Consider the following 25,545-nt stretch of genomic DNA (forward strand, 5'->3'; position numbering starts at 1 on the left):
GGCCTGAGGCCTGGGTACCACGAGGGGTCCAGCTCAATCCTGCCCTCACCAGCTGGATGACTCACTACTGTGTTTGCCACGGTGTTGGGATATGGATACACCGAAAAGTAAACTGACCTGAGGTTTAATTCTAGAACCTCAAATATGTGATTTTGAGTAACATAAGCAGCCTTCTCTTCAAGTTTTTTATTTTTAGAAAAGAATGTTTAGCTCAGGTCCATTTTTATCTAATCTAGACTTACCATAATGGAGCATTCATTTGTTCTGCCCCTGCCCATGTGTATCCTGAGGACACAGAGTGCATTTTCAACCTAGACAAGTGATATCTCTGTTCACACACAAAGAAAATACCCAATTTACCCTTTTTCAAGGCTGGTGACCTGCTCTGGTAGAAGGGAGCTGTGGTGGGTGCCATCACCCCTTGGAGCCTGGGGCTCTTATCCCAGCAGCCTGTAGGGTACATGGGGCCCATGAGCACCACCCTCTGCACTTGATTCATTATCATGGATGGGAAACTCATGTCCCAAGGCCAACAGGGGGAAACCCTGCTCAATTTGCCAAAGACTACATTCAAAATCAATGAAAAGCAGCAATCCCACACCCCCTGGCACCATCATTTCTCTCTATTTCACACAATTCCCAGAGCCTGTGTTATAGCCCAACAAAGGAAGATACCCTTGGATACCATCATCCCACATGACCAGCTCATGTCCCAGCTGCTCTACTTCCAAACCAACTCCCGCTAATGAACCTAAAAAGGCAGCAGAACACAGCTCAAGTGCTTGGGCCCCTGCCATCCACCTGGGAAGCTAACCTGGAGTTCCAGGCTCCTGCTTTTGGGGCTGTTATAACGACTAAGGGAATGAACTAGAGGTTGGAAGGTCTCTAATTCTGTCTTTCAGATAAATAAATACATCTTCCAAAATAAATAACTACTGAACAAGCATGACACCTGGTTTTGGTGTCCTGTCTTCAGTGCCCATTCTACCTTCAACAGCCAGGACGGTGAGAAACAAGCCCCAGAATGAGAAAAGATATTTGCAAAGCTATTTCTCTGATAAGAGATTCCTAACCAGATTACATGAAGAACATCTACAAAACCACTTAAATGGTCCTAACAACAGAGTGAGCAGAAGACTAGAATAAGCAGTTCAGAAAAAAACATATCCACGTAAACAGTAAATGCATGGAAATGTGTAGTCTCGGGGAACAGTGCATTAAGTCCAGATGCCCACCAGAATTGGTCTGATGGGAACCACAGCACTTAGTACAACAAGGGATGTGGAACTCTAGTCCTGCCTGGGAGGCACAGATGCTTCCCAGTGGTGTCAGGACAGTTTCAGGTCAACTGAAACGCCCATGAAAGTGCAACAAGAGGCAAACCCAGCATTCACGTGCTACTTCAGCCTAAAGGCCAAATACTGGGAGCATGGCAGATCAACTGTGGCCACATGCTGGAACATGACATGAGTGAAACAAGATGCCTACCCACAGCTGTGCACTGATCTACACATTCTCCATCAGGGAGCCTTCCAAGAGCAACCCACCCACGTGAGGTCTCACACCAGGTGCAGCAGCCACCATGCTGCAGGGCTGGGCACAGCAGGCAAGGGGTACAGGGGGCTGCCCGCACTGACATGGTATCCACCTATACATTCAAGAACAGTGCAGTTGTCAGCATATACTTCCTTTTTCCAGCAAAATCTTACTAATGAAATACAGAAAACAAAAATTACAGCTTTGCATCTACAGACGTGGAAGTTTCTTCCCAATAGTGAGAGAAGGTTAGAGGCATACGGCATGATGGCATCTGTGTACAGGATAGATGACACACATTATTAGTTCATTTAAAAATATGTATTGATCACATACAATATGCCAGCACAGAATTTACTAGGAAGATGACTACACACTGGACTATCTCATGCAAAGCCCACCACGTGTGCCACTGCCTCCCACACCCAGGGTGGCTCTGCCTCCCACACGGTCCCACAGAATCCTACATAGCAATGAGTGGATGGGCCAATGCAGCAAGGACACCACTAACACACAACGTGGCAACATCACTGTCACAGGTACATGAGTGGAGGTGCATGCGTCCAGGAGTTCAGGACTGGACTTAGCCCAGCAACACTGAGCCATGATCTGCAGGTCCTCTGGGCACACACCTGGGAACAGCCTATTCTAGGGGTCAGGCACTGGGCAGGATGTGGGCAGGGCATGGGCAGGGCTCGGAAGGGTCGCCCAGGGCCCACGTCCCCTGCAGGCAGGAGGATCGTGGACCACACAGCCAGCGCTCCACAGCTGTCATCTCCAGATGGGGAAGACTTTCTCTCCAACCTGAAAGAGAGACACCAACCAATCGTTTCTGTTCAGTTAACAAGTAGGGTTTCCTAGTAATGCAATATGCAGGTACAGAATGTTTTCTAATTGACACACATTTAAACTTAACATCAACTTACCAACCACAAAGCACAAAACAAGTATTAAACAAAAGGGAAACAGGCTTTTGTGGGGTTTTTTTTGGTTTTGTTTGTTTGTTCTGTTTTGTTTTTTTTTTCTCTCCCAGGTTATCCCAAGTCCAAGGGAAGGTCGCCCTCTGTTGGCAACATCTGAGATGTACAGCCAGGACAAAGAGCACCTGAAGAGGTGGGGGTGTCACCCCATCATAGCTGAGCATCCTCTCATAGCTGAGCCCCCCATAACAGCCCCCATGTTCCCCAACAGCTGAGTCCCCATCACAGTGGAGCCCCTCTCACAGCTGAGCACCCCCTCATAGCTGAGCCCCTCATTACAGCCCCCATACTCCCCAACATCTGAGCCCCTATCACAGCTAAGTTTCCATCACAGCTGAGCACCCATCACACCTGAGCACCCTCTCATAGCTGAACCCCCAGCACAGCCCCTGAACTCCCCATCACAACACCCAAGCCCTCTCTCAATGGAGCGTCCTTCACAGCCTAGGCCCCATCACAAAAGAGCCCCTGCCACAGCCTAGCCCCTCTCACAGCCCAACCCCTCTCACAGCCCAGCCCCTCTCACAGCCCAGCCCCTCTCACAGCCCAGCCTCTCACAGCCGAGGCCCCATCACAGCCCAGCCCCTCTCACAGCCCAGCCCCTCTCACAGCTGAGCCCCTGCCACAGCCCAGCCCCTGCCACAGCAGAGCCCCTGCCACAGCCCAGCCCCCGCCACAGCCCAGCCCCTGCCACAGCCCAGCCCCTGCCACAGCCATTTGTACTCAGGCCAGGCAGTAGAGATTTACTCCCAGAACTCAACCAGGACTCCTTCCAGAAACCTGCTGCTCACTCCTACCCAGACCTGCGCCCCCAAATGCACTCCCCCAGCCAGTGTTCCAACCTTCTGAGATGTGGGGTCTTGTGGGGAGGTGACCGCCCAGCTGAGGGCCACTGACATGTGCCTTCTCCACACGGGGTTTCTCTGCAGCACCACTGAGCCTGTGACCACGTCTCCTGCTTGCACGGGTATTGGGTCATCCATCATGAATAGTGTCTGCTTCCAGTGCGTGGTGCTGCAAGAGACAAGCAGGTATCATGGGCGGCCTGGCCCCAGGGGCCTCAGGTAGGGGTCCCCCCCAAGTGGGAGCTGACCTTGGAGCCTGACCATGCCTGTCTGGGGTGCCCGGGAGTGTGACTTCTCAGGTATGGGACAGACACCCTCCCATCAGGAACAAGAGGGCTCACAGGGACCCACCAGGAACCAAGTCAGGGCACAGAGCAGATGCCTGTGCCACGGCAGGGTCCCCCCTCCCGAGGAAGCTGCTCAAGCACCAAAGTGTTGACAGGCAGGAAGTAGGGTCGCAGTGCACAAGGGCCCAGGGTTAGGGTTAACCCACTCCAGGCCCTGCATCTCTCTGCATCTCTCCCAGCCCTTCCTCTTGGCTACAGTACCATGGCGCCTGTCACCACAGCGAAGATACCCATGAAGCCAGGACCCCACCACGTCTGGAAGCAGCAGAAAATCCAGGATTCCACCCCTAGCAGTTCTGGAGTGCCTGGACATTCCATAGTCTCTGGGCCCCCTGCCTGGCACAGCCCAGGTCCGGCTACCCCAGCCCACGCCAGCCTGACTACACTCTCCCTCTGCACCTCTCACAGTTGCACCCCATGCCACCGTGGTGACCGCCGAGCACCTTGGTCACCTGGCTTCCATCCTCCTTACCTGGTGTGACTGAGGGAGCCGTGTCCCACCACCTGGCTGGAGCTTCAGCCCCGTCACGGAGCATCAGCAGGGCAGCCACTGAGGCCATGGAAGCCCCCAGGGCAAGAGCCACAGGGTCTCCATGCCCGCCCCCAAAATGCCCAGGTGAAGCCCATCTTGTGTGCTGGGGTGTGACAAGTCTGCTCTTCCACGGGAGGTCTACTCAGCGGGAGGGTATCCCACAGGTGACTGAGGCAGGCCGCACAGGGCAGGGTGGGACTCTGCCTCGCCCTCCACAAGCATTGTCTTCCCGACTCACGGATGCAGCGGGCCGGTACTCAGCACCTGCGGTGGCTGGCCGTCCTCCAGGCTCTGGAAGTGCACGCTGAACCAGGCAGTGAAGCCGTGCAGGGTGCCCGCCTTCTGAATGTCGAAGCGCAGTTCGCCCCGCATGGTCTGCGCTCAGGCACACAACACACATGTAAGCCCAGGGCCACCTGCCACCTCCACCAAGGCCCATAACCCCACACACGTGAGCTCAGGCCCGCCCACCACCTCCACTGAGGCCCACAGCACCACACATGTGAGCCCAGGGCTGCCCACTAACTCCGCAGAGGCCCACAACTCCCCAACTCCTGGGGAATACTCTGCAAAAACATCTAGTTCCAACACTGTGCCAGAATAACACAGAATGTAATCTGATTCTGCAGAGGCTGAGAATATGAAATATCAACCTAAGAGCAGCTGAAATTGCCAAAGTGATTATAAAGAAAACTATGTCAAAATATGAATGGCAAAGACAGAACAGCAGGAGTAAAAGGGAAAACTGGTAGCAGAAGGTTGGAAGATGCCCTCAGTGCCCCCAGCACTGCCCGGCCCACCACAGGCCGCCTCTCGCCTCACCTCCAGGTCGCAGATTTGCACTGTCCGCATGTCCAGCTGCAGGATGGTGCACGGATCAGACAGACAGTCTTCTGGCTTCAGAACGTGGTTGTACTTGGGCTTTGAGAAAAACTCCTTAATGGCTAAAGATCTGGGGAAAGGCCACAGACACTGATCAAAATGACAGACATCCTTGGCTTGAAGTACATGTGTGTAATCGTGACACCCCCGACAGTGGCTGCACTGTGCTCCCCAGGCCCTGGCCATGCCCTCTCCCAGAGACTGAGCCCCAAGGACCCCTGTGTACCCCACTTCCTGCACTCATCACAGGGCCGGCCACAGTGGCATCACTGTGAAATAACAGAAAGGTGCAAGCTTTGGTGAAACTGTTACACATATCTAGTTCTGAATAGTCTGTGATACAAAAAGTGACAAATGTAAAAGCAGATCAGAAAATGACAAGCTAACCCTCTTTGCTCTGCCTTAGCACCGTGGCATCCTTACTCTGCCCCATGCCACGCATGTAAATGTGTATTTACTAATGCAACACAGTAGCCCTTCTGCACAGCAGGCTCTTCTGAGTAAAAACCCTTGCTGAGATCACTACGTATTCCTCAAGACTCAGGGCACCATCAGGTGACACACAGTGACTCAGTCATTTTCCTAGGGATGGCCACCTGTTTCCAAGGCTCCCAGGCTGCGGCTGCACTGCGGGTTGGACCTGGGACTCAGCTCCTTGGCCCCACAGCTCCAGCACACCACACACGGCCTCCAACATGGCATCAGCGCAGGGCTCCCAGGGTTCCCATTGCATGACGAACCTGGGATTTGGTCCCCCAGCCCCACAGCTCCAGCACACCACACACGGCCTCCAATGTGGCATCAGGGTGGGAGTCCCTTCTACCTCATCAGGTAAACTTGCCCTGGTTTTAATCATCCAGAAAGGAAAGATAGCACTATTTTAATGTGTATTTTAATCGCTTAATTTTTGAAATATTACGGCTAATTTTATTATTTATGATGTTCTCACCAAGTGATTTGCTATGGTTTCACTTTGCTATTCATTTTTTTCCTTACTCACACTAAGATCTGTCAAGTAACTGTCAAGACAACCTTTTGTAGCTATGCTTTTGCTCACTTATTTTTTTAGGATTTAAAAAATATAAGAAATGAGAGGGAGGGAGACCGGGAGAGAGAGAGCAAGCTTCCACACAAGCAGAGAGAGAAGGAGCAAGCAAGTTTAATCCCCAGATGGGCCAGGTGGAAGCCAGGTCAGGAACTTCCTCTGAGCCTCCCAGGCGGTACTAGGGCCCTCATCCACTGCTTTCGCAGGCCATCAGCAGGGAGCCAGATGGAAGAGGAGCAGCTGGGACTCTAACTGGCGCCCATGTGGGATGCCAGAGCCACAGGTGGCAGCTTGGACTGCCACAGCACAGCACCGGGCCCTGTCAGCTCTTTTCTGATTCCCATGCTTCCTGCCTCACAGGCTCCCAACGGGTGCCAATATCTGACATACAGGCCTCAAGGTCACCTTGTTTTTTCACATCTGCCCTCACACCTGCAGCCTCTCCCAGTGCCACTTCCCCAGGTTCTGGAACATTCTGGAAGGACACAACATCCTGCTCCCCATGGCACTGGTATCACAGAATGGAGCTTGCATCCTCTGTGTCTTTGCTCTTTGAGCAGGACCTTCCCTCACCATCAGGCCTTGTTGGGGTGTCACCTCCCATGGAAACTTGAAGCCCACTCAAGAGGGTGGTTTTTTTTTTTTTTTGGTTTTTCCTGTTTGTTTGTTTGTTTTTTACAAGAGCCAAGGACAATTTTTATTCAAGTGAAACTGCATCAGCCAGTGCTCTTCGATAGGCATGGGGAGCAAGGCTGGCCATTACTTTTTGTTTTTTTTCAAGGTTTACATAGTTTACATATTAGGGTAAAAAGGTTCAAGGGCTGCAGGAAAGTGGGTAAGTCTATTATTTCCATATTGTTTCCTTCATTTATCTGAGGTAAAGGGAGTTTTAAGGGAGAAGCCCCACCCAGTTTCCCACCCACCCCAGGTCCCAGATGTGGGGCATGCTCTGAGATTCTTGCTCAAGTGGTTGTGATAGTTAACCAGTTATGAATCGCTGCCAATCTCGCCACTCCAAGCAATATGAGGTCGTTGAAGAATCCACTGATTGACATAGCCCATCTTAGAGTCTCCGTTTACCCAGTATTTCACTGCCAACATATAGCTGAGGTGGTTGATTGACTTATTCTGCCTTCTGTCTTTTCTTGGTTAGGGTTCTGAGTCCGCCATTTCAATTGGGGAGATCTCAAAAGAAACTTTGTCTGAGGTGTTCCCAGTCCAGATTCTTGTACATACTAGCAAGTACAGGGCCCGGTACAGTCATCACCTCAATCAGCTGGTAGCTGCAACCACTGGGTTGGTTCTGTCTGTTTTCAGCCCCGACTTCCACTGGAACCAATGGGTGTTGCAGTCCAGCCTGGTTCTGCCCAGCACATACTTGGCCCTCGTATAAACCAGTGGGAGCTGCAGCCTAGTTGGAGCGAACCACAATAACCCCCACCAGGCCCGCCCCCTACCCTGGTTTGCCAGAATGTGTAGCAGACCAGTCTGTCCCACATCCCATTCAGCTCTCGTACACATCAATGGGTATTAAGGCTTAGTTCCATCTAAACAGCTCAACTATCCAGCCCTCACGGTTGCTGTTGGGTGCCTCTCTGTCGAGCCACCCCAGCCCCTGTCCTAGTCCTAGTTTTGGTGTCCTCCTGTGGGAGTGGTAACCCAAGAGGGAGGAGCCCACTATTTCCCTCCCAGGCCTCTCCCACTCCCAGACTGTGCACTCTCCAGGTGGTTCTGTGGTTAGACTTGACAGAATTAGCCCCCAGTGCCACCTTCTGCCAGCTGATGCTACGGCTAAGCCCATACAACCCTCACTCATTCTAATTTTGTTTGCACCAGCAGGAATAATCAGCCCAGCCTGGCTTTTCCCTGATCTAGTCCACATGAGGCGCACAGGTGTTGTAGCCCTACTAGGTCTGGTCTGCCCCCATCCCAGCCCACGCTCTCCAGTGGGAGTAGCTGTCCGGCAAGAGGACCACCCCTTATTCCCCCTGCTGGCTCCGTCCCCTCCCTTCCTGGTTCTCACATGTGCTGGTTGGGTGCTGCCGTCACATCCAGTACAGGCAACCTCACCTTGGCATTCCGTATTGTGCACTTGTTTTTGTCGCGACCTAACCTGGCTCAACCAACACTCTGTTCTGGCGCTCAGATTTGACAGTAGATAACGTGAACTGATTCAGCCTGGTCTGCCCTCGACCCATGCCAAATATATGCCAGTGGGAAACTTTCCATGGCCTGTTCTGGGCTGTTTCCTATCATACTTCTTGCACTTACCTGCAGGATCTGTGTCCTGCCAGAGGAGTTGCCCAGGCTCCTCCATCAGAACCTCTCCCAATGCCAGATTTTGTGCATACCAGTGGGTCCATGAGCCAGCCCTACTCAGTTCACCTCCTGTCCTAGCAGGAACAGTGGCTTTTCCTGACTGTCCTTCAACCCAAACTGGTTCTTGCTGTTGGATGTTTCAGCCCAGCCAAGGCTCGTCCATACCCCCATACAGCTCACACATGGCTCAGTAGGGGTTGAGACCCAGCCTAGTAAGTCCCACATCTACCCTGGTCCTGCAGAGCACTAGATGGTGTTGGAGTCTGGCCCAGCTTGGTGCGTCCAGTCCCAGTCCAACACTTGTGCCAAGGAAGACTACAACCATATCCTGATCAGAATGCAGCCCCCATTCCATCCCATGAACCCCTTGGTGGGAACCTTAACCCAGCTAGGGTGTCCCCTTAACTCCCCAACTGGGCCTGTTCCCAGCCATAGATCACGCACATGCCAGTGGCTGCTCTGACTCAGCTTGACTCAGCCCCTCACTTGTCCTGGCCTCTGCCTTAGACACTGTGGCTTAGCGTCCCTGGCTCACGCAGACCAGCAGGTGCTAGAGCCTAGCTCGGCATGACCTGAGCTCCATCATGGTTTCTAGTTTCGCTTGTGGGCTAAGGTTTGCTCAGTCCTGCCCGGTACACCCTGTTCCATTACCAATTGACACATTAGCCAGCTGTTGAAACTACTTTGCCCAGCTTGTCCGACCCCCAGGTCTGGACCGCACTTTCACCAGCGGAAGCTATGACTCGCCAGGGGAGTTTCCCAAGTTCCTCCACTTGATCCACTCCCAGACCCAGTTCTCATACATACCACTGGGTTTTAGGCCAGTGCCCAGCAAAGTCTGGCCTTCCATTGGCCATGTATGAGCTGGTGAATGTTGCAGCCCAGCCCACCCCACACCCCATTCAGGATGCACATTTGAGTGCTGCTGCCTTGACCAGTCCAGACTGTTGCGGGTTCCTTTACCTGTGATTGATGGCAGGCTCCTTGGTCACACCTAGTTTAGTCCATCACCCCTTCAACTCTTGAGCTAACCTGTGGTGCTAGAATTTCCACAGGGTGTGGCCCATATATTCCCCACAGAATCTACCCCCGGATATGGTTCTCGAGTGCTAGTTAATGCCATGGATCTGCATGGTGTGACCCGTCTCCTAATCCATCATCATGTCAGGTAATAGGATATGATCTTGCTGGACAAGCCTCAAGCCTTAGCTTTTGCATGGACTGGTGTTCGGTGGTCAGCACTGTCATTAGGAATCTTTGGGATTAATTCATATCCCAGAAGCGCACTGGATTCAACCTGGAGCTACCTAAACAGCGATTCAAAGAACCAAAACCCCAGAGCTCCCAGCCGGGTGGCCAGCAGGCGGAGCCTAGCACCCAATGGCGTGCTGACCCGGGGACAGCTCACTATGTGCACGTGGTGGCTGGAGTGTGGGATGCGGGCATGAGACGCCCCGGCCTAAGACCCCCCAGCCTCCAGCAGGCTGCTGGAAGTTTAAATTCCCAAGCTCAAGGTCGCGCCCCTCCCAATCCCATTCACCACCCAATGAGGGCGGTGGGTGGGCCCCGGACTCCGGGCCCCGAGCCCGCCTAGACCTGGAGACCTTTTCCTCGGTGTACTTACCCCGAAGGGAGCAGCCACTGGAGCCCAGGCAGGCCCGGGGACAGCTCACCACGTGCACATGGTGGCTGGCGTGTGGGATGCGGACATGAGATGCCCCGAACTGAGACCCCCTTCAAGAGGGTTTTAAAGTGGAAACCAGCCTGCTTGTGGGAAAAAACCAGGCTCACATGCAAAACACATGGTCACTTACCAAGAAACCACACACCACACAAACAACACAGTCAGATAAAGACAAGGCTGCTGGGGAGACGCAGGCCCTAACACAGTCAGGCACACAAGGCTGCTGAGACGCAGGCCCTAACACAGTCAGGCACACAAGGCTGCTGAGACGCAGGCCCTAACACAGTCAGGCACACAAGGCTGCTGGGGAGACGATGGTCCTAACAACTCAGCCAAAAGCTAACCACTGGGTATTAGCCTCAGGACCCCCACTTGCTTGCTCATGCATCTGCTCTATAAACGATTGGTACAGGGGACCATTAGGGCCCAATCTTTGTGGAGGGTCTCAGGTTGGTGTCCTCCAGCATAAACAAGGGTTCTTCCCTCCACAAGCAGCCAATTTCCCTAAGTGCCAGAGCTCAGGAAGCCAACTCCCAGGACAGTGTCGCCAGCACACACAGTGCCACAGCTTCAGGCAGAAGTGAGTGCCTGCTCTGTCAGCCTGTGTTTATTCACAGATGCCATCTGCCTGTCCGCTGCATTGGGGAACTCAGATGGCGGAGACATTCCCACCACATGCACTTGGGTGGGCTCTCCAAGCAGATTGCATGGTCAGAATCAGTGTATTCCATCACGGGAACACCTGTAGGCAGGGTATGGGGGAATGTCCCACCCCAGTTCTCCTGCCCAGTCCTACTCTATTTCCCTCAGTCCTCCTACCGGGTATCGCCTCTGGAGCAGGGAGCAGTGGACACACCCTGGGCTACCCAGCACAGCCACCACACACTGAGGGGGCAACCGAGCAGCGAGGAGCAGACCCTGGCTGGACTCCTACAGCCTCCCCTCCCACGTGGGCCTTACTTGAGTGCACTGAGGTTGAACTCGTAGGCGTTGTCCCAGAAGAGCACTTTGCTGTGGTAGTCCTTGTCAGCACTGCAGGGCACAAGGTGCAGTGCGGCTGAGCTCGGCCACATGACCCCGTCCTCCTTCAGCCAGGCGTCCCGGGCAAATAGAATGGACTCGATCATGAACTCAAACTGCAGGGAGGGACAGATACACAGGAACTGCGAGTCACCAGGGCTGTATGACACCGCCAGACACGGTCATCAAGACCCAGTGTGTGACACCACCCATGAGAACACAGCGGATGACTTCCCAGATCCCTGTCACTGAGGATGAGGGAGGAGGCCCAAAGCCAGGAGTCCTCTCAGCACCCAGAGGTCAGCAGTAGCTAAGGGAACAAGGCCACTGATACCCAGTGTGAGACACCTCCCAAGTCTGCCCTGTGGACACACATGGGAACACAGGGGAGGCCTTCCCGAACCCCAACACTGAAGAAGCCCACGGCCAGGAGTCCTCTCAGCACCCAGAGGTCTGACTGCCTTTACTGTGGGACACGTTGCTGGTTTGGCCTGGGGTTGTCTCACTGCTCTCACCACCTTCAAGCCCTGGAAGTCAGGTGACCAGTGCCACTTGCTGTGGCGCTCGGGTCCAGAAAGCCACCCCACAAGTACAAGGCTGTCTCAGAGGCCAAGCTGTCTGTGCGGGGGGGGGGGGGGGGTGTGAAGGGCCCCAGGGATAGACCCTGCAGCCTCGGTGTCCCCAGGCAGCCAAGGAGAAAGCAGGGGGCCCTGCTGTCTTTGGTAAGGGACACAGCAAGTTCAGTGTGCAAAGCTGGAACATAAACACAACTAACCATAAGGAAACCCAGACCAGAAGGGCCAGCTAACACCGCCTTACCTCCAGGCAGTCTCCTGCACACGCACCTGTCAGGTGCAAGTGTTTGGCTGTCACATGGGGAAGCGGCAAATACTTCAAAATCTAAGACTTCTTTTTTAAAGATTTATTTATTTTCATTGGCTAGTCAGATATACAGAGAGGAGAAGAGACAGAAAGGAAGATCCTCCATCCTATGATTCACTCCCCAAATGGCCACAACAGCTGAAGCTGAGCCAATCTGAAGCCAGGAGCCAGGAACTTCCTCCAGGTCACCCACGCAGATGCAGGGTTCCAAGACCTTGGGCCGTCCTCCATTGCTTTCCCAAGCCACAAACAGGGAGCTGGATGGGAAGCAGGGCTACCAGGATTAAACTGGCACCTATATGGGATCCCAGTGCGTACAACGCAAGGGCTTTAACCACTAGACTACCACGCCGGGCCCTAAGACATCTTGAAACTCAAAACACTTCTGGTACCAAGCACTTCAATAAGGAATAATAAACCTATATGCAATTCTTCCAAATTTGTTATTTTTTAAATTGCTATCAGCAAAAATGAAGAGCTGGATAAAAAAGAAGAGCAAGAAATCTGGGGAGAGCTGAAAACCAGCTCAAGTTCTAACAAATCTTTTGTTTTAAGACTTATTTACATTTGAAAGGCAGAGTTAGAGAGATGGAGACTGAAGGTTTCCATCCACCCATTTACTCCACAGATGGCCACAATGGCCAGAGCTGGGCTGGCCTGAGCTCTTCCAGGCCTCCCACACTTAATTGCCAGGCACACCAGCAGGGAGCTGGATCAGAAGTGGAACAGCCTGGACTTGAACAGAGGTCCAATTGGGATGCCACATCACAGCTTCCCCGTGGACCCCGCCTACTGGTCCACTTCTGGTCCGGCTCTTGGCTAATGCACCTGGGAAAGCAGCAGAGGAGGACCTAAGTGCTTGGACCCAGCACGCACACAAATGGAGTTCCAGGTTCACAGCTTCAGCCTGGCCCAGCCATTATAACCATCTGATAAGTAAACCAGCAGATAGAAGATCTTTTTTGCTACAACTCTTGCCTTTCAACTAAATAAAATCTTCTATTCTAGTTCCTTCCTTTGAACGAGCTTGTCTGTGTCTACAGAAAGGAAGTGTTGCCTAAGCTGTGCTTTCTATGGTTCACCATGAGAACCAGGGCCTCTATGGGCTGAGCTTCCCACGTGACCCCCTCACACAGCCTTGGTCACTCGGGTCTTCAGTGACTGACCTCGTCAGCATCTCACAGCCTGCAGCACAGACCCTGGTCACCTGATTGTGCTCTCGGTTCGAATCTCACATCTGTGGTCACTGCATGGCCAGAACAGTGAAATGCAACTGCAGGTGACCGTGCTGTCCACATTCGCTAGTCCTGGGATGTCCCCAGGTTCTTTGCTGTTTTCTGCAGAGACAGTCCTGGTATCTGGATGCAGGGCGGCTTTACCATTTTCCTTGTTAGGAGTACAACGGCTGAGTACTGTGCAAACGTAATCTCTGCACACCCTTGGGCGACATCCTTGATCGAGTTATATTCCCAGTCCACTGAGGATTTTATTAGCAAATCTGATACAATTTTGAACCAATGTTGAAATTTCCATTTTCTGTGTTCCCTGCCATAATCATGCGACTTTGCTTCTTCAGGCTAGTAAGGTGATTACACTGACAGGTTCTCAATAGTTTTGAATTCTTAATCTCTGTTGTGCTGTTCTTTTTTCCATTTTGTATCTCACTGAATGAAATTCCCTAATATTTTCCTGCAGATGTTTACATCTGTGTTCGTGAGGATTACTGAGTGCAAGTTTTCATATTTTGTACTAACTTTGGTCTTGTATTAGGGCAAGGCTAGCTTGGGTGGTGTTCCCTGTTCTGGTAACTGTTTTGCACTCGCAGCATTTCCTTGCTGAAGGTGCTGAAGGCTTGAAGAGTTCTGCCCTGAAGGGGTCCAGCTTTGAATTCCACAACTTTAGAGACACCTCCTCTTCCAGGTGACTTTGAGCCTGGCTGAACTACAAGTCTTGGCACATTTCAAAGGAGAGAAGTAGAGGGAGATGAAAGCCCAGCCGGGCCCCAGTCCTGGTCACGCAGGGTGCCTGCACAGCCTCACAGCTCCAGCGCTGACCTGGGAGCGGCTGAAGTCACGACACAGAATTCCAACCTGCAGTCACAGCCTGCACACTCCTCGTGCTTTCCTTCGAGACCAGCACCATGTCACCACCTTTCTCCTAAGTGTTAAAGATCTTTCTAGAATCATTTCTACAATCACATGAGCTGTCATTTCTACTGTTTCTAGAGGTTTTTTTTTCCACTTTAAATGACACTGCCATGAATGCTTTTTGAGATTCCGGCCTATTTTCCTTCACGAAGCTGCTCCAGCCACACCTAGGAGTGTGCAGGTGATGGCCGAGGGCATGTCCCGCAGCTCAGTGACACGTCAGCAGACGGATCTGAAACGTTCACGCGGCTTCCTCAGTTTCTGATGCAACCAGCACTGCCTGTGTCCCCAGCTGTTTCCCAGCCCCTCTCCACAGGGCTGTTCTTGGGGTTCTCTTGTCAACTTGTTGGGGCGCTCGGCCAGATATGCCGAGATTCCTTCCCAGTTCATTCATCCCCCAGTGCAGTACAGATCCGCTCACAGGTAGAGCGCTTTTATCAAACAGTTCACCACTTGTTTATAGGGTCTATTCTCAGCAGAGGCCTTTTTCACCCCAACACTAGAATAATGTAGCAGCTGCTGTTTGCTTCCTTCTTCTTTAACCCATCTGAGGCTACTTCAGCACAGGCCATGCACAAGGCTCCATTTTCTCCAGGCCCCATCCCCTCCGGCTCAGCTCCATCACACCCATACTTTATGCGCCAGCTGAAAACCACACCCTGAGCCCAGGCCACAGGAGACACTTGCAGTACCACCACCTTGCCAATCAAACAACTGGGGAGATTTCAGAGGCCCAGCCCGCTATCCACCTCACTCCCAACCCCTGCCCTTACTGTGCATGGCCACAGCCTGCTACCCACCTCATTCCCACACCCCTGCCATCACTGTGCATGGCCCCAGCCCACTACCCACCTCACTCCCACACCCCTGCCCTTACTGTGTCTGGCCCCAGCCCCAGCCTGCTACCCACCTCACTCCCACACCCCTGCCATCACCAGCAGGCAAGACCCCCTCCATTCCCTACCCACTCCTACAGTCCTCCCCTTACCAGCAGGCAGGTCCCCATCCACTCAGACACAAGCACGTCCACCTTCTCAGGCAGTACCACCTCTTCCACCTTCTGCTGGAACACGGTGATAGTGTCAGCGAAGCCATTCTGCAGGACCAGCTGGCCTGTGTGCTGTGCCATCTCACTGGCCTCCACAGCATACACCTGCACATGGGCACCATCAGTGGGGTCATTTCTCACACCTTGTAGTCCAGGGAGTGGAGGACATGAGAGCAGGCCCAGGCCTCTGTCCAGCAAGTCCACTCTCAATCACCAGCAGCCCTGGTCCTCTGAGAGCAGCTGGGCCAGTACAAGACTGTTCCAGGCTAGGGCTCTGAGGGCTTAGGGAAGCACCAACTAGGCATGCCCATCAGACTGCCTGAGAGGGTGATGCTCTATGGGTCCCCCAGCACTCTGGGATGTCACCTCCATGTCAGGTAACTCCCTGCACAGTGGGTCATCACTCCCCTTGACACAAACACAGGTCCTCAGGAACTCTGCGATGTCACCCCCAAGTCACCCCCCATCAGGGAGACAGGTTCCACCCAGTACACTAGTACAGCACCAACATGTCAGGCATATCACTCTGAAGGTAAGGGAAGAAGTCACACTGTCCTGTGGTGGCACCCTTACTGGGTCAGGACAAAAGCAATTCTTTTTTTTTTTTTTTTTTTTTTTTAATTTTTATTACAAAGTCAGATATACTGAGAGGAGGAGAGATAGAGAGGAAGTAGAGCTGCCGGGATTAGAACCAGTAGCCATATGGGATCAAGGCGAGGACCTTAGCCACTAGGCCACGCTGCCAAGCCCAAAAGCAATTCTTGAAGATCTGAGAACCAACACCGCCACAGGGGACTGTGCTGGGTGGACACACCTGCCACAGCTCAAAGGGAACTGTGCTGAGTGTCACACCTGCCACAGCTCACAGGGAACTATGCTGGGTGGACACAACTACCACAGCTCAAAGGCAACTGTGCTGGGTGGACACACCTACCACAGCTCACAGGCAACTGTGCTGAGTGTCACACCTGCCCACAGCTCACAGGGAATTATGCTGGGTAGACACACCTACCACAGCTCAAAGGCAACTGTGCTGGGTGGACACAACTACCACAGCTCAAAGGCAACTGTGCTGGGTGGACACACCTACCACAGCTCACAGGGAACTGTGCTGAGTGTCACCCCTGCCCACAGCTCAAAGGCAACTGTGCTGGGTGGACACACCTACCACAGCTCACAGGGAACTGTGCTGAGTGGTCACACCTGCCCACAGCTCAAAGGCAACTGTGCTGGGTGGACACACCTGCCCACAGCTCACAGGGAATTATGCTGGGTGGACACACCTACCACAGCTCAAAGGCAACTGTGCTGGGTGGACACACCTACCACAGCTCACAGGCAACTGTGCTGGGTGGACACACCTACCACAGCTCACAGGGGACAGTGCTGGGTGGACACACCTGCCCACAGCTCACAGGGAATTATGCTGGGTAGACACACCTACCACAGCTCAAAGGCAACTGTGCTGGGTGGACACAACTACCACAGCTCAAAGGCAACTGTGCTGGGTAGACACACCTGCCCACAGCTCCTTTGGGACCTCCTCATCTGATGTAACGTAACAGCCTCTAGGGGCTTGGTCTGCATGAACCCTCACATTAGGACATTCACCAAGACCAAAGAGCAGTCAGTGAGTCCTCACAACCACATGGGCCATTGGTTAACTCCCAGGTGCTCTGGCCCCAGTCAGTGTCCAGAGGCATGTTGGGGTTGGACTTACTGCCTTGGGGCGTGCATAGTGGGCGCAGAAGAGGCTGATGATTCCAGTACCACAGCCAACGTCCAGAATGACCTTGCCCTCCAGGGCCTCTTTGTTCTGCAGGATGACGCTGTGGTACTTGGTTGTGCGAGGCTGGTCAGCCAACATCTCCAGGTGCAGCTTCTGCAGGAAACACACACTGAGGGGATGGTAGGCCTAGAGCTGACCCCAAGTCTGCTGAGATTATGCTCAGAGCTCCACCACCCCACACTTAACAGGAGCAAAAATCAGCATGAAGACTGCAGAGGGAGGGGCCAAAGCTGCACAAAGTGTGCTGAGCCACCACCGGAAACCTGGGCAGGTCCAGGACTGGCTGCTCTCTTCCAAACCAACTCCCTGCCAATGGCCCAAGTGCTTGGAATCCTGCACCCACGTGGGAAATCCAGATGGAGCTCCAGGCTCCTGGTTAGCAGCCTAGTCAGTGTAGCCATCTGGGGAGTAAGCAGCAGATGGAAGCTCCATCTCCGTTACTCTGCCTTTCAAATAAGTAACTACATCTTTGGAGTTCAGGAAGCAGCTGCCTACAGCTTCTCCCTGCTCGTCTCTGGGTGGCACACTGGAGACAGAGGCACAGTGCAACCTCTGACTCAGAGCTCCCTGAGACCAGGGAGGTGGCATCTCCCACCACCACAAGGAGAAGGCTGCAGGAGGTGAGCAGAGCTCCAGGCCTCCCTGGCTGAAAGAAGCCCGTCCCTCGTGTGCTCAGAAGCACTCACCTGCAGCTGGGGAAGGGCACCCTTGCTAGCCCTCAGGTGAGCAGCGTTCCCAGCCACAGGCTCAGTGGAAAAAACATCCAACCCTCGAGGACACTCACATGAGAAGTGGCCAGTCCCCGAGGAGGCAGAGGGCACTGGCTCAGCAGAGTGGTCAGACCTGCTCCCCAGCAGACTCACAATACAGAAAGTACAGCTCACACAAGTACCTAACAGCAGGAGGGAGTGGGGCCAACACCGACCTACCTTCTAGGCCCCCAGATCCACCAAGGTCACACCACCAAATAGGAGAGCAAGACAGGCCCTTGTAGACCCCTTATGGCTGCTCCTAAAGACATCACCTTGGAACAAACAGCTGAGGGCAGGTGGTAGGAAGCTGGATGGGGGACAAAAAGCCAAAAGCCAAGTGTCCTTCCTATAGCAACCATGGGGCAAAGGAGTGTCCATGTGGGAGGCCCAGCTCGGGGCTGCAGAGCAGGGAAGGTGACTGCTTTTCACTGAGGCTGCTTCTTGCTGGGTGAGACCTCTAACCACATACACAATCAGCAATTTCAGCACTTTTCACTGAGACACAGCATCCCTACAAAAAGCGCACCAGGAAGTGTGCTCAGCTTTTCAAGTCCAGTGATCTAGCAGGTGACACCAGTGTCCTGCCCCGCCACACTGGCACAGGCCTCCCTCTCACACTTCAACAGTCACAGTCCCCACGGCACCAGCTTCCTATACTCAGTTTCCTAACTTCTACATGCACTCACCTTTTGAAATTATTTATTCAGGAGATGAAAAGAGAAAGGCAGACAGAACTCCTGTACACTGGTTCAGTTCCCAAATATCCTGCCACAGCTGAGACTGGGCCAGGTCCAAAGGCAGGAACCAGAAACGCCATCCAGGTCTCTGGTGTGGTGGCAGGAATCCAGTCACCTGAACCCTCACTGCCGCCTTCCAGGGTCTGCAGCAGCAGGACACTGGAGTCAGGGAGCCACGTTGTCCACTGTGGGACACAGGAGTCTTCCTGGTGTCTGAACCACTGTGACAAGCACCTGGCCCGAACACACCTTTTCCCATGGCCTTTTAAACTCTAACTGAATCAACCTTGCACACACTTTCACGCCGCATTATCTCTGTAATGTTCAACCTGCAAGTAATAGCTGTTTTTATCTGATTTTCGAAGTAGGCAGTGTTGCCGACAGGCCATGTCAGCAGCAAGACAGGCCCTTCTCCACAGAAGAAAAACATCAAAACACGGGATGTCTGAAGTACTGCTGATCACTGATTTACATAATTTATCTCATTGTATTTTAAAGTAAATTCACTATATCTTGAAATACTGAGAAAACTTCATAACCCAATGCCTCAAATGCTCTTTTTACATCAGGGGCAGGCAAACAAAGCCCAGGTCCCACCCACCACCTACTGTTGCAAGGCTGCCAAGCCAAGAATAATTTTTACAAGTCCAAAGATATTGTGACACATGAAAAGTACAAGAAATTCAAACTCCAGTGTCTTGAGCCACACTCGGGGCCGTGTTGTCCATGGTTATCTACACGCAACAATGGCAGGACTGAGGGGAGCGGGTACAAGGACCCTGTCGCTCCCTAAGACCAGCATTTGCGAGCCATGCTCTGAACAACAAGCACAAGCAGCCCCAAAAGGACTGCTGAAATATCAGAACCCAAACTAGAGGAAGGAGCCAGGGAATGTGGGGCTGATACCAGAGTCCCATAGCTGCCGAAGTACTCCTCATCCTGCCACGTGTCCTCAGGGTCGTACTCCTCCACGGCCCGGCCCACGTGGTTCGCTGGAATGTACCCACAGCAGCCGGCTCGCTCACCCCACCACCAGTCTGCAGTCGTCTGTCTCAGAATGAGAATTTTCTCTCCTCTCAAGAAACTAAGCTGAAGAAGAAAAGACAGAAGTTCACTGGAACAGGCGTTTCAATTGTGGTGCAGTGACAAATTCCCTTTGCTGGTGACGACATCCCAGTGATTTACAACATGGAATCCTAACTACTGCAACTGACAACCTGTGACAGCGGCAGGCCTCAGAAGCATATGTGGAGCATCGGCCCAGCAGAGAACTTGCAGAAAAGGGTCGATGGTTTCAAATCGCTCACCACGGCATTCCTCACTGTGACCAAGCTATGCTGTCAGCAAATTTGTCACTGGAGGCTTCCTGTCACTGAGCAGGGGATGCTGCAGCCAGCTGACACTCCTTCTGTGTTTGCAACCTCTTCCCTCCCCAGTTGGGTGGGCTGTAAACCACCACTGGACAGGTCCCCTCCCTCTGCTGACCATCCCCACTTTAGCCTCTAAGGGTCAAACTTCGCTGGACTGTAAAGTGAGGGTCACACACGGGTCCTGTGTGGCCCTAATCTGAGTACCACTTTGCAGATTGTTGGTAGGATGCCTACAAACTTGCCACAGAACATGCTGAGGCCCACACAACAGAAGGTCACACGGCTACCTGGTTCTCATCGGTGGCGGCGTAGTCTGCAATGGCGACGAACTCCTCCGGCTGCACTCCCTCCTGCAGGGGCTCTGCCTCGCTGGCCTGCACAGCTTCTTCTTCCTGCTCAGAGTCAAGCACAGCACAAGGACAGGACCCTGGAGGAATTTCTCTTCTTTTTGGCAGGCTGACTGTGCCTTGGACACAGCCATTACTTGCAGGTTGAACATTACAGAGATAATGCAGCGTGAGAGTTTCAGTTCAAGCCCCTACACCTTCACTTCTGATCCAGCTTCCTGCTAAAGCACACCCTGGGAGGCAACAGATCATGGCTCAAGTACTTGGGCCTCGATAACCCTTGTGGGAGACCCAGACAGTGTTTATAGCTTCACACTGGCCCAGCGTGGTTGATGCAGGCATTGGAGACTGAACCTGCCTTTCAAGAAGATGAAAAAGCTGCAAGTGGCTAGGTATTCATGGGTATTCATCTGTCATTTTACCTTCACTCCACCTACAATCTAAAAGGATGTGGATCTTCAATCAAGCCAGGAAGCCTAGAGGAGGCAGCCCCGTGAGTGCACCTCTGGTGAGGCACCCTCAGTCCCATGAACAATGATTTAGGAAGATGTTCATCAGCCCAGGAAAGGAAATCACATCTCTTAAGTGTTAGCTCTGGGGACCTTGTCTGACGCACACGCAGCACCGGGGGCCATGCACATGGTGAGCGGCCCAAGCCTCCACCATGTGAGCAGAGCCTGAGAGCAGACACTGCGCTCAGAGTCCAGAGACAGTCCTGTCCTCAGGCCCAGTCCCATCAATACTTCCCACCAGAATAAACCTGCTGGGAAGACACCCATTTGAGTTCCCAGAATCTCAAGCCACACATTTCTAAGCCCATCCCCATATGTAAGTCTTAATTTTCCTGAATATCAAAATAACTTAGGTTTACTTCAGAAAACATGTAAGGAGATATATGAGTCCACAGAGAAGACCATTAAACCTCCTGTGGCCTCAGCCACGGATGAGGGCAGTATCCAACACCAGAGCTGAAACAGCATGCTGGGGACAGCAGCATTCACCTCGCCCAGCCCGCAGGAGGTGCACACGCACAGCATGCTGGGGACAGCAGCATTCACCTCGCCCAGCCCGCAGGAGGTGCACACGCACAGCATGCTGGGATACACTGACATTCACCTCGCCCAGCCCACAGGAGGTACACACGCACAGCATGCTGGGATACACTGACATTCACCTTGCCCAGTCCACAGGAGGTGCACAACGGCACTCCAGCGTACCACTTTACGGCAGTCACAGCACTGACACCTGTCCTGCTAAGTACCCCTGAAGAATATTTCCTATGCAAACATGTCAGATTCTTTACACAAAGGGTTCCACCCTTCCTACTCCAGCAACTACACACAGTGTGGCCTCATCCTGTGTACAGTGCCACAGGATGGACGCTGCCTCAGGGTAGAGGCATCCCAGTCATACTAACCTCTTCACCATTTATCTCCACATTTCTGGCTGCCTGGGTCAGCTCTTCTGTAAAATGCCTCTATTCACTCTGCCCTTTTCTCTGTGCGGTGCTCATATTCTGCTTGTCAATTTGGAACAACTGTGTAATATCACCTTACTTGAGATCTTGAATAAATTTTTTTCTTTTTCTTTTTTTTTGGTAATTGTACTGATTTGCTATTATTTGTGTAGAACAGTAAACTCAAAGTCAGGTCAGTAAAAATTATCTAAACTAAACCATAAGAGGAAAAAAATTTTTAAAAAGCACTAGAACAGAACATTACGCACGTGAGATAACAGCCCAAATATCTACCAGGTGTTAAACATAAAAAAGAGAGAGAACGTGAGACTGAAGAGATAATGAAAATGTTTGCCAAAACATCAACTTATAGTTTCAAGAACCTCAACTCCCAGGAGGATTAATGGCAAAGGAAGGAGGGAAGGGAAAGGGGAGAAATGGAAGAGAAGAAGGGGAAATACAAAACACAGCCAGAGAGAACAATAAATGCATTTATAACATCAAAAGATCTGGCTCAGCTCTCATCAGGAGGGACAGAGCCAAGGCGATACAACAGCATCGGCCAAGTGTTCAAACAAAACCACCAACCCAACAACCTTCATCCACTTAAAATATTCTCAAAATGAAGGCAAAGCCCATTTCACTCACACCAAGCTGACATAATCTGCAAACTTAAGCTGCAAAATACCACTTGCTCAGGTTGAAGGCAGGTAATTGTTGCTTGGAAACAAACAAAATCCCAAAGACTTGTGAAAAGGTAACTATGAGGCAAAATATGACTGCTTTTTATCCTTCATAAAAGACTTGAGGGCTGGTGTTGTGGAGAAGCAGGTCAGGTTGCTGCCCTGCAATTCCGCATCCCATGTGGGCACCAGTGCAGGTCCCTATTGCTCCACCTCCTAACCAGCTTTCTTCCTGGGGAAAAAGCAGCAGAGAGGGCCCAGCGCAGTAGCCTAGCAGCTACAGTCCTCACCTTGCAAACGCCAGGATCCCATGTGAGCACTGCTTCTAATTCTGGCAGCTCCACTTCCCATCCAACTCCCTATTTGTGGCCTGAGAAAGCACTCAAGGATTGCCCCAAGCCTTGGGATCCTGCACCCTGTGGGAGACCTGGAGGAGTCTCCTGGCTCATGGCTTCAGATCAGCTTATTTCCAGCTGTTGCAACCGCTTGGGGAATGAACCAAGGGATAGAAGATGTTTCTCTCTGTCTCTCATCTCTGTATATCTGCCTTTCCAGTAAAATTAAAATAAATATTCTTTTAAAAAGAAAGAAAGAAAAGCAGCAGAGAACAGTCCCCAAGTGTCCAGGTCCCTACCACCCATGTGGGAGACCCAGATGCAGATCCTGGCTCCTGGCTCAGGCCTGACCCAGGGCTGTTGTGGCCATCTGAGGAGTGAACCAGAAGATGGGTGATTTTTCTATGGCTTCCTCTTTCTTCATAATTCTGTCTGTGGGGAACAGGGGTGGGGGGCTAAAGCCACTCCTGGGATTGGGAGGGGCCGTTGCAAGATGGCAGCTGGCCCAGGGCCAGGAGGTGGAGTTAGTCTCACCTGCAGGTAAACAGGAAGTCAGGGGGATAGGCTGGCCCCGCTGCGATTATGTCATTGCTACTGGCCTATCACGTAGCGCCAAGTGGACCCACGGGGAGAAGTGATTGGTGGAGAGCGGTATAAAAGCAGCCAGTAAAAGCTAGACTAGGAGGACGATGAGAAAGTCGGAGAGACGATGATGGAAAGAGAAAGACAGGACGAGAAGGAAGGGCGGGAAGAAGGGTGGCGGAGAGAGGGATACAAAAGCGGCACAGAGCAGTAAGATCTCAGTAAGGGGACAAGAACCGAGGAATGCAGCAGAAAGCACGGGAAGAAGGATGGGAAGGAGGGCGGCGGAGGGCGGGCTGGAGAAGCGGGAGGACAGCCAAGGCCGATGGGGACGGGGCAGCGAGAGAAGGGTTTAACGCAGCCGCTTTGGGCAGCGAGGGGTCCGGGCGCTTCCGGCTTTTCCCAGAGCCTCAGAGTGTGCCTCGGCATTTTAGTGTCGCTGCAGGGCGGAGGTATGTCTAACAAATAAATCTCTTTAAAAAAACTTTTGCTGGTATAAAAACAACAATAATCCACTGTGGGTACACAATGTATATAGGATTTAAAAATTAATGTGTCACAACAGCAAAAAAACATAGAAGCTGGATAAGTGGAACTAACTTAGGGGATTTTGACATTGTAAAGTGATTTCTAAAGACCGGAAGATGTAAAGATGCACATTGCAACTTCTTAGGAAACCATCAAACTATTATCAGAGTCACAGCTCACAAGGCAGCGGAGGAGATGATACGAAGTTACAGAAAGCCCCAATCCATTGCAGAGCGGCTGCGGGGTGAGAGAAGTGTCATTGTCTTCTCGAACCTGCACCTAGGGAATGCAGGAAATACGCTCTTCCCATATCACCTCAAACTTTAAGAAATAAAATACTAATTACAAATGTCAGGAAAGGAAAAATGTACAAATACCTGAAGCAAAAGTATACGACTTGTGGTCACGCGCCAAGGTGGAGGATGCACCATGGGGGAGGGTTGGGGGTGGGGAGCCAAGCACCTGCGTAACTGTGTCACACAACACAATGGCATCGCTGAAGTTAACTACTAATTAAAATATATCCATATTCAAATTAAAAAAACAAAAAACAAAACAAACCAAACAAACAAAAAAAGTATACGACTTAAAAACTGCCCACACGTTAGATCCATGATTTATAGTAGCTTCTGCCTCTGGGGAAACATCCACTCACCTCAGCGTCCGCTCACCAAGCGTCCACTCACCTCAGCATCCGCTCACCAAGCGTCCACTCACCTCAGCCTCCACTCACCAAGCGTCCACTCACCTCAGCGTCCACTCACCTCAGCCTCCACTCACCTCAGTGTCCACTCTCACCTCAGCATCCGCTCACCTCAGCCTCCACTCACCTCAGCCTCCACTCACCTCAGCGTCCACTCACCTCAGCGTCCACTCACCTCAGCGTCCACTCACCTCAGCCTCCACTCACCTCAGCGTCCACTCACCTCAGCGTCCACTCACCTCAGCCTCCACTCACCTCAGCCTCCACTCACCTCAGCGTCCACTCACCTCAGCATCCACTCACCTCGGCATCCACTCACCTAAGTGTCCACTCTCTCCTCAGCGTCCACTCACCTCAGCGTCCACTCACCTCAGCATCCACTCACCTCGGCATCCGCTCACCTAAGTGTCCACTCTCTCCTCAGCGCCCACTCTCACCTCAGCCTCCACTCGCCTCAGCGTGCTTTCAACCCAGGCGGCTGGGGGCCCCTTTCTTGGACACAGCTGCTGCTCTCGAGCAGTCTTCAGCCCCAGCGTCAGAATTACCTGAGCTTCACTCCCGCGGCAGTCACCTGACGTGGCCATGTTTTCCTTGGGCTCTGCCTCATCCCTGCTGCCTGGATCGTTTCATTTCCTTCTCCACGTGCACTGAGGGAGAGAGAGGTGTGTGTTACACTGCTTGGCAATCAAACATGCTTCACGAAAATGGCCCTCACCACAGAGACAAACGTCTGTGGTGGCCCTCATGTGGACATGAACTTTCTCATCGCAGCTCCTGGGGGGATGGCAACCGCCCTGCAATGGCGGCCAACAAGGCTTCTGCTCCTACTCCTAAGCCTAACCCAGGAGCCCGAGCCCACCTCCGGGCTGCGCCCCACGCCCTCCAGCTTCTCCTGCCTGACCCCGGCCTACCCTGCTTCCCAACTAGAAAGGCACCCTCCTGCAAGATGTGTTTGCGTTATAGCTATGCTAATTCCTGCGGAAATCTGGGCCCACC

The 25,545-nt window shown here is 52.5% G+C and overlaps 1 protein-coding gene across 3 annotated transcripts; it reads right to left on the reverse strand.

Moving 5' to 3' along the window:
* Window positions 1-1,835: 1,835 nt before the first annotated feature.
* On the reverse strand, window positions 1,836-25,218 carry PRMT2 (protein arginine methyltransferase 2). Of its 3 annotated transcripts, none has more exons than XM_058661516.1 (10): window positions 25,095-25,218; window positions 20,203-20,307; window positions 19,452-19,634; window positions 16,988-17,149; window positions 15,208-15,282; window positions 11,131-11,306; window positions 5,063-5,192; window positions 4,479-4,615; window positions 3,359-3,530; window positions 1,836-2,340 (listed from the first exon to the last, which is right to left on the reverse strand). In XM_058661516.1, exons 1-10 carry the CDS (start codon window positions 25,131-25,133, stop codon window positions 2,308-2,310), a joined length of 1,212 nt encoding a protein of 403 aa, XP_058517499.1. In that variant the 5' UTR covers window positions 25,134-25,218; the 3' UTR covers window positions 1,836-2,307. The 3 variants fall into 3 exon arrangements, with proteins under 3 accessions (XP_058517499.1, XP_004594131.2, XP_058517500.1); XM_004594074.3 differs by having other exon boundaries at window positions 15,208-15,372; XM_058661517.1 differs by lacking the exons at window positions 19,452-19,634; window positions 20,203-20,307 and having other exon boundaries at window positions 15,208-15,372; window positions 25,095-25,201.
* Window positions 25,219-25,545: the final 327 nt, after the last annotated feature.

This window comes from Ochotona princeps, chromosome 3 (genome assembly GCF_030435755.1).
Source record: "Ochotona princeps isolate mOchPri1 chromosome 3, mOchPri1.hap1, whole genome shotgun sequence".
Classification (NCBI taxonomy): domain Eukaryota; kingdom Metazoa; phylum Chordata; class Mammalia; order Lagomorpha; family Ochotonidae; genus Ochotona; species Ochotona princeps.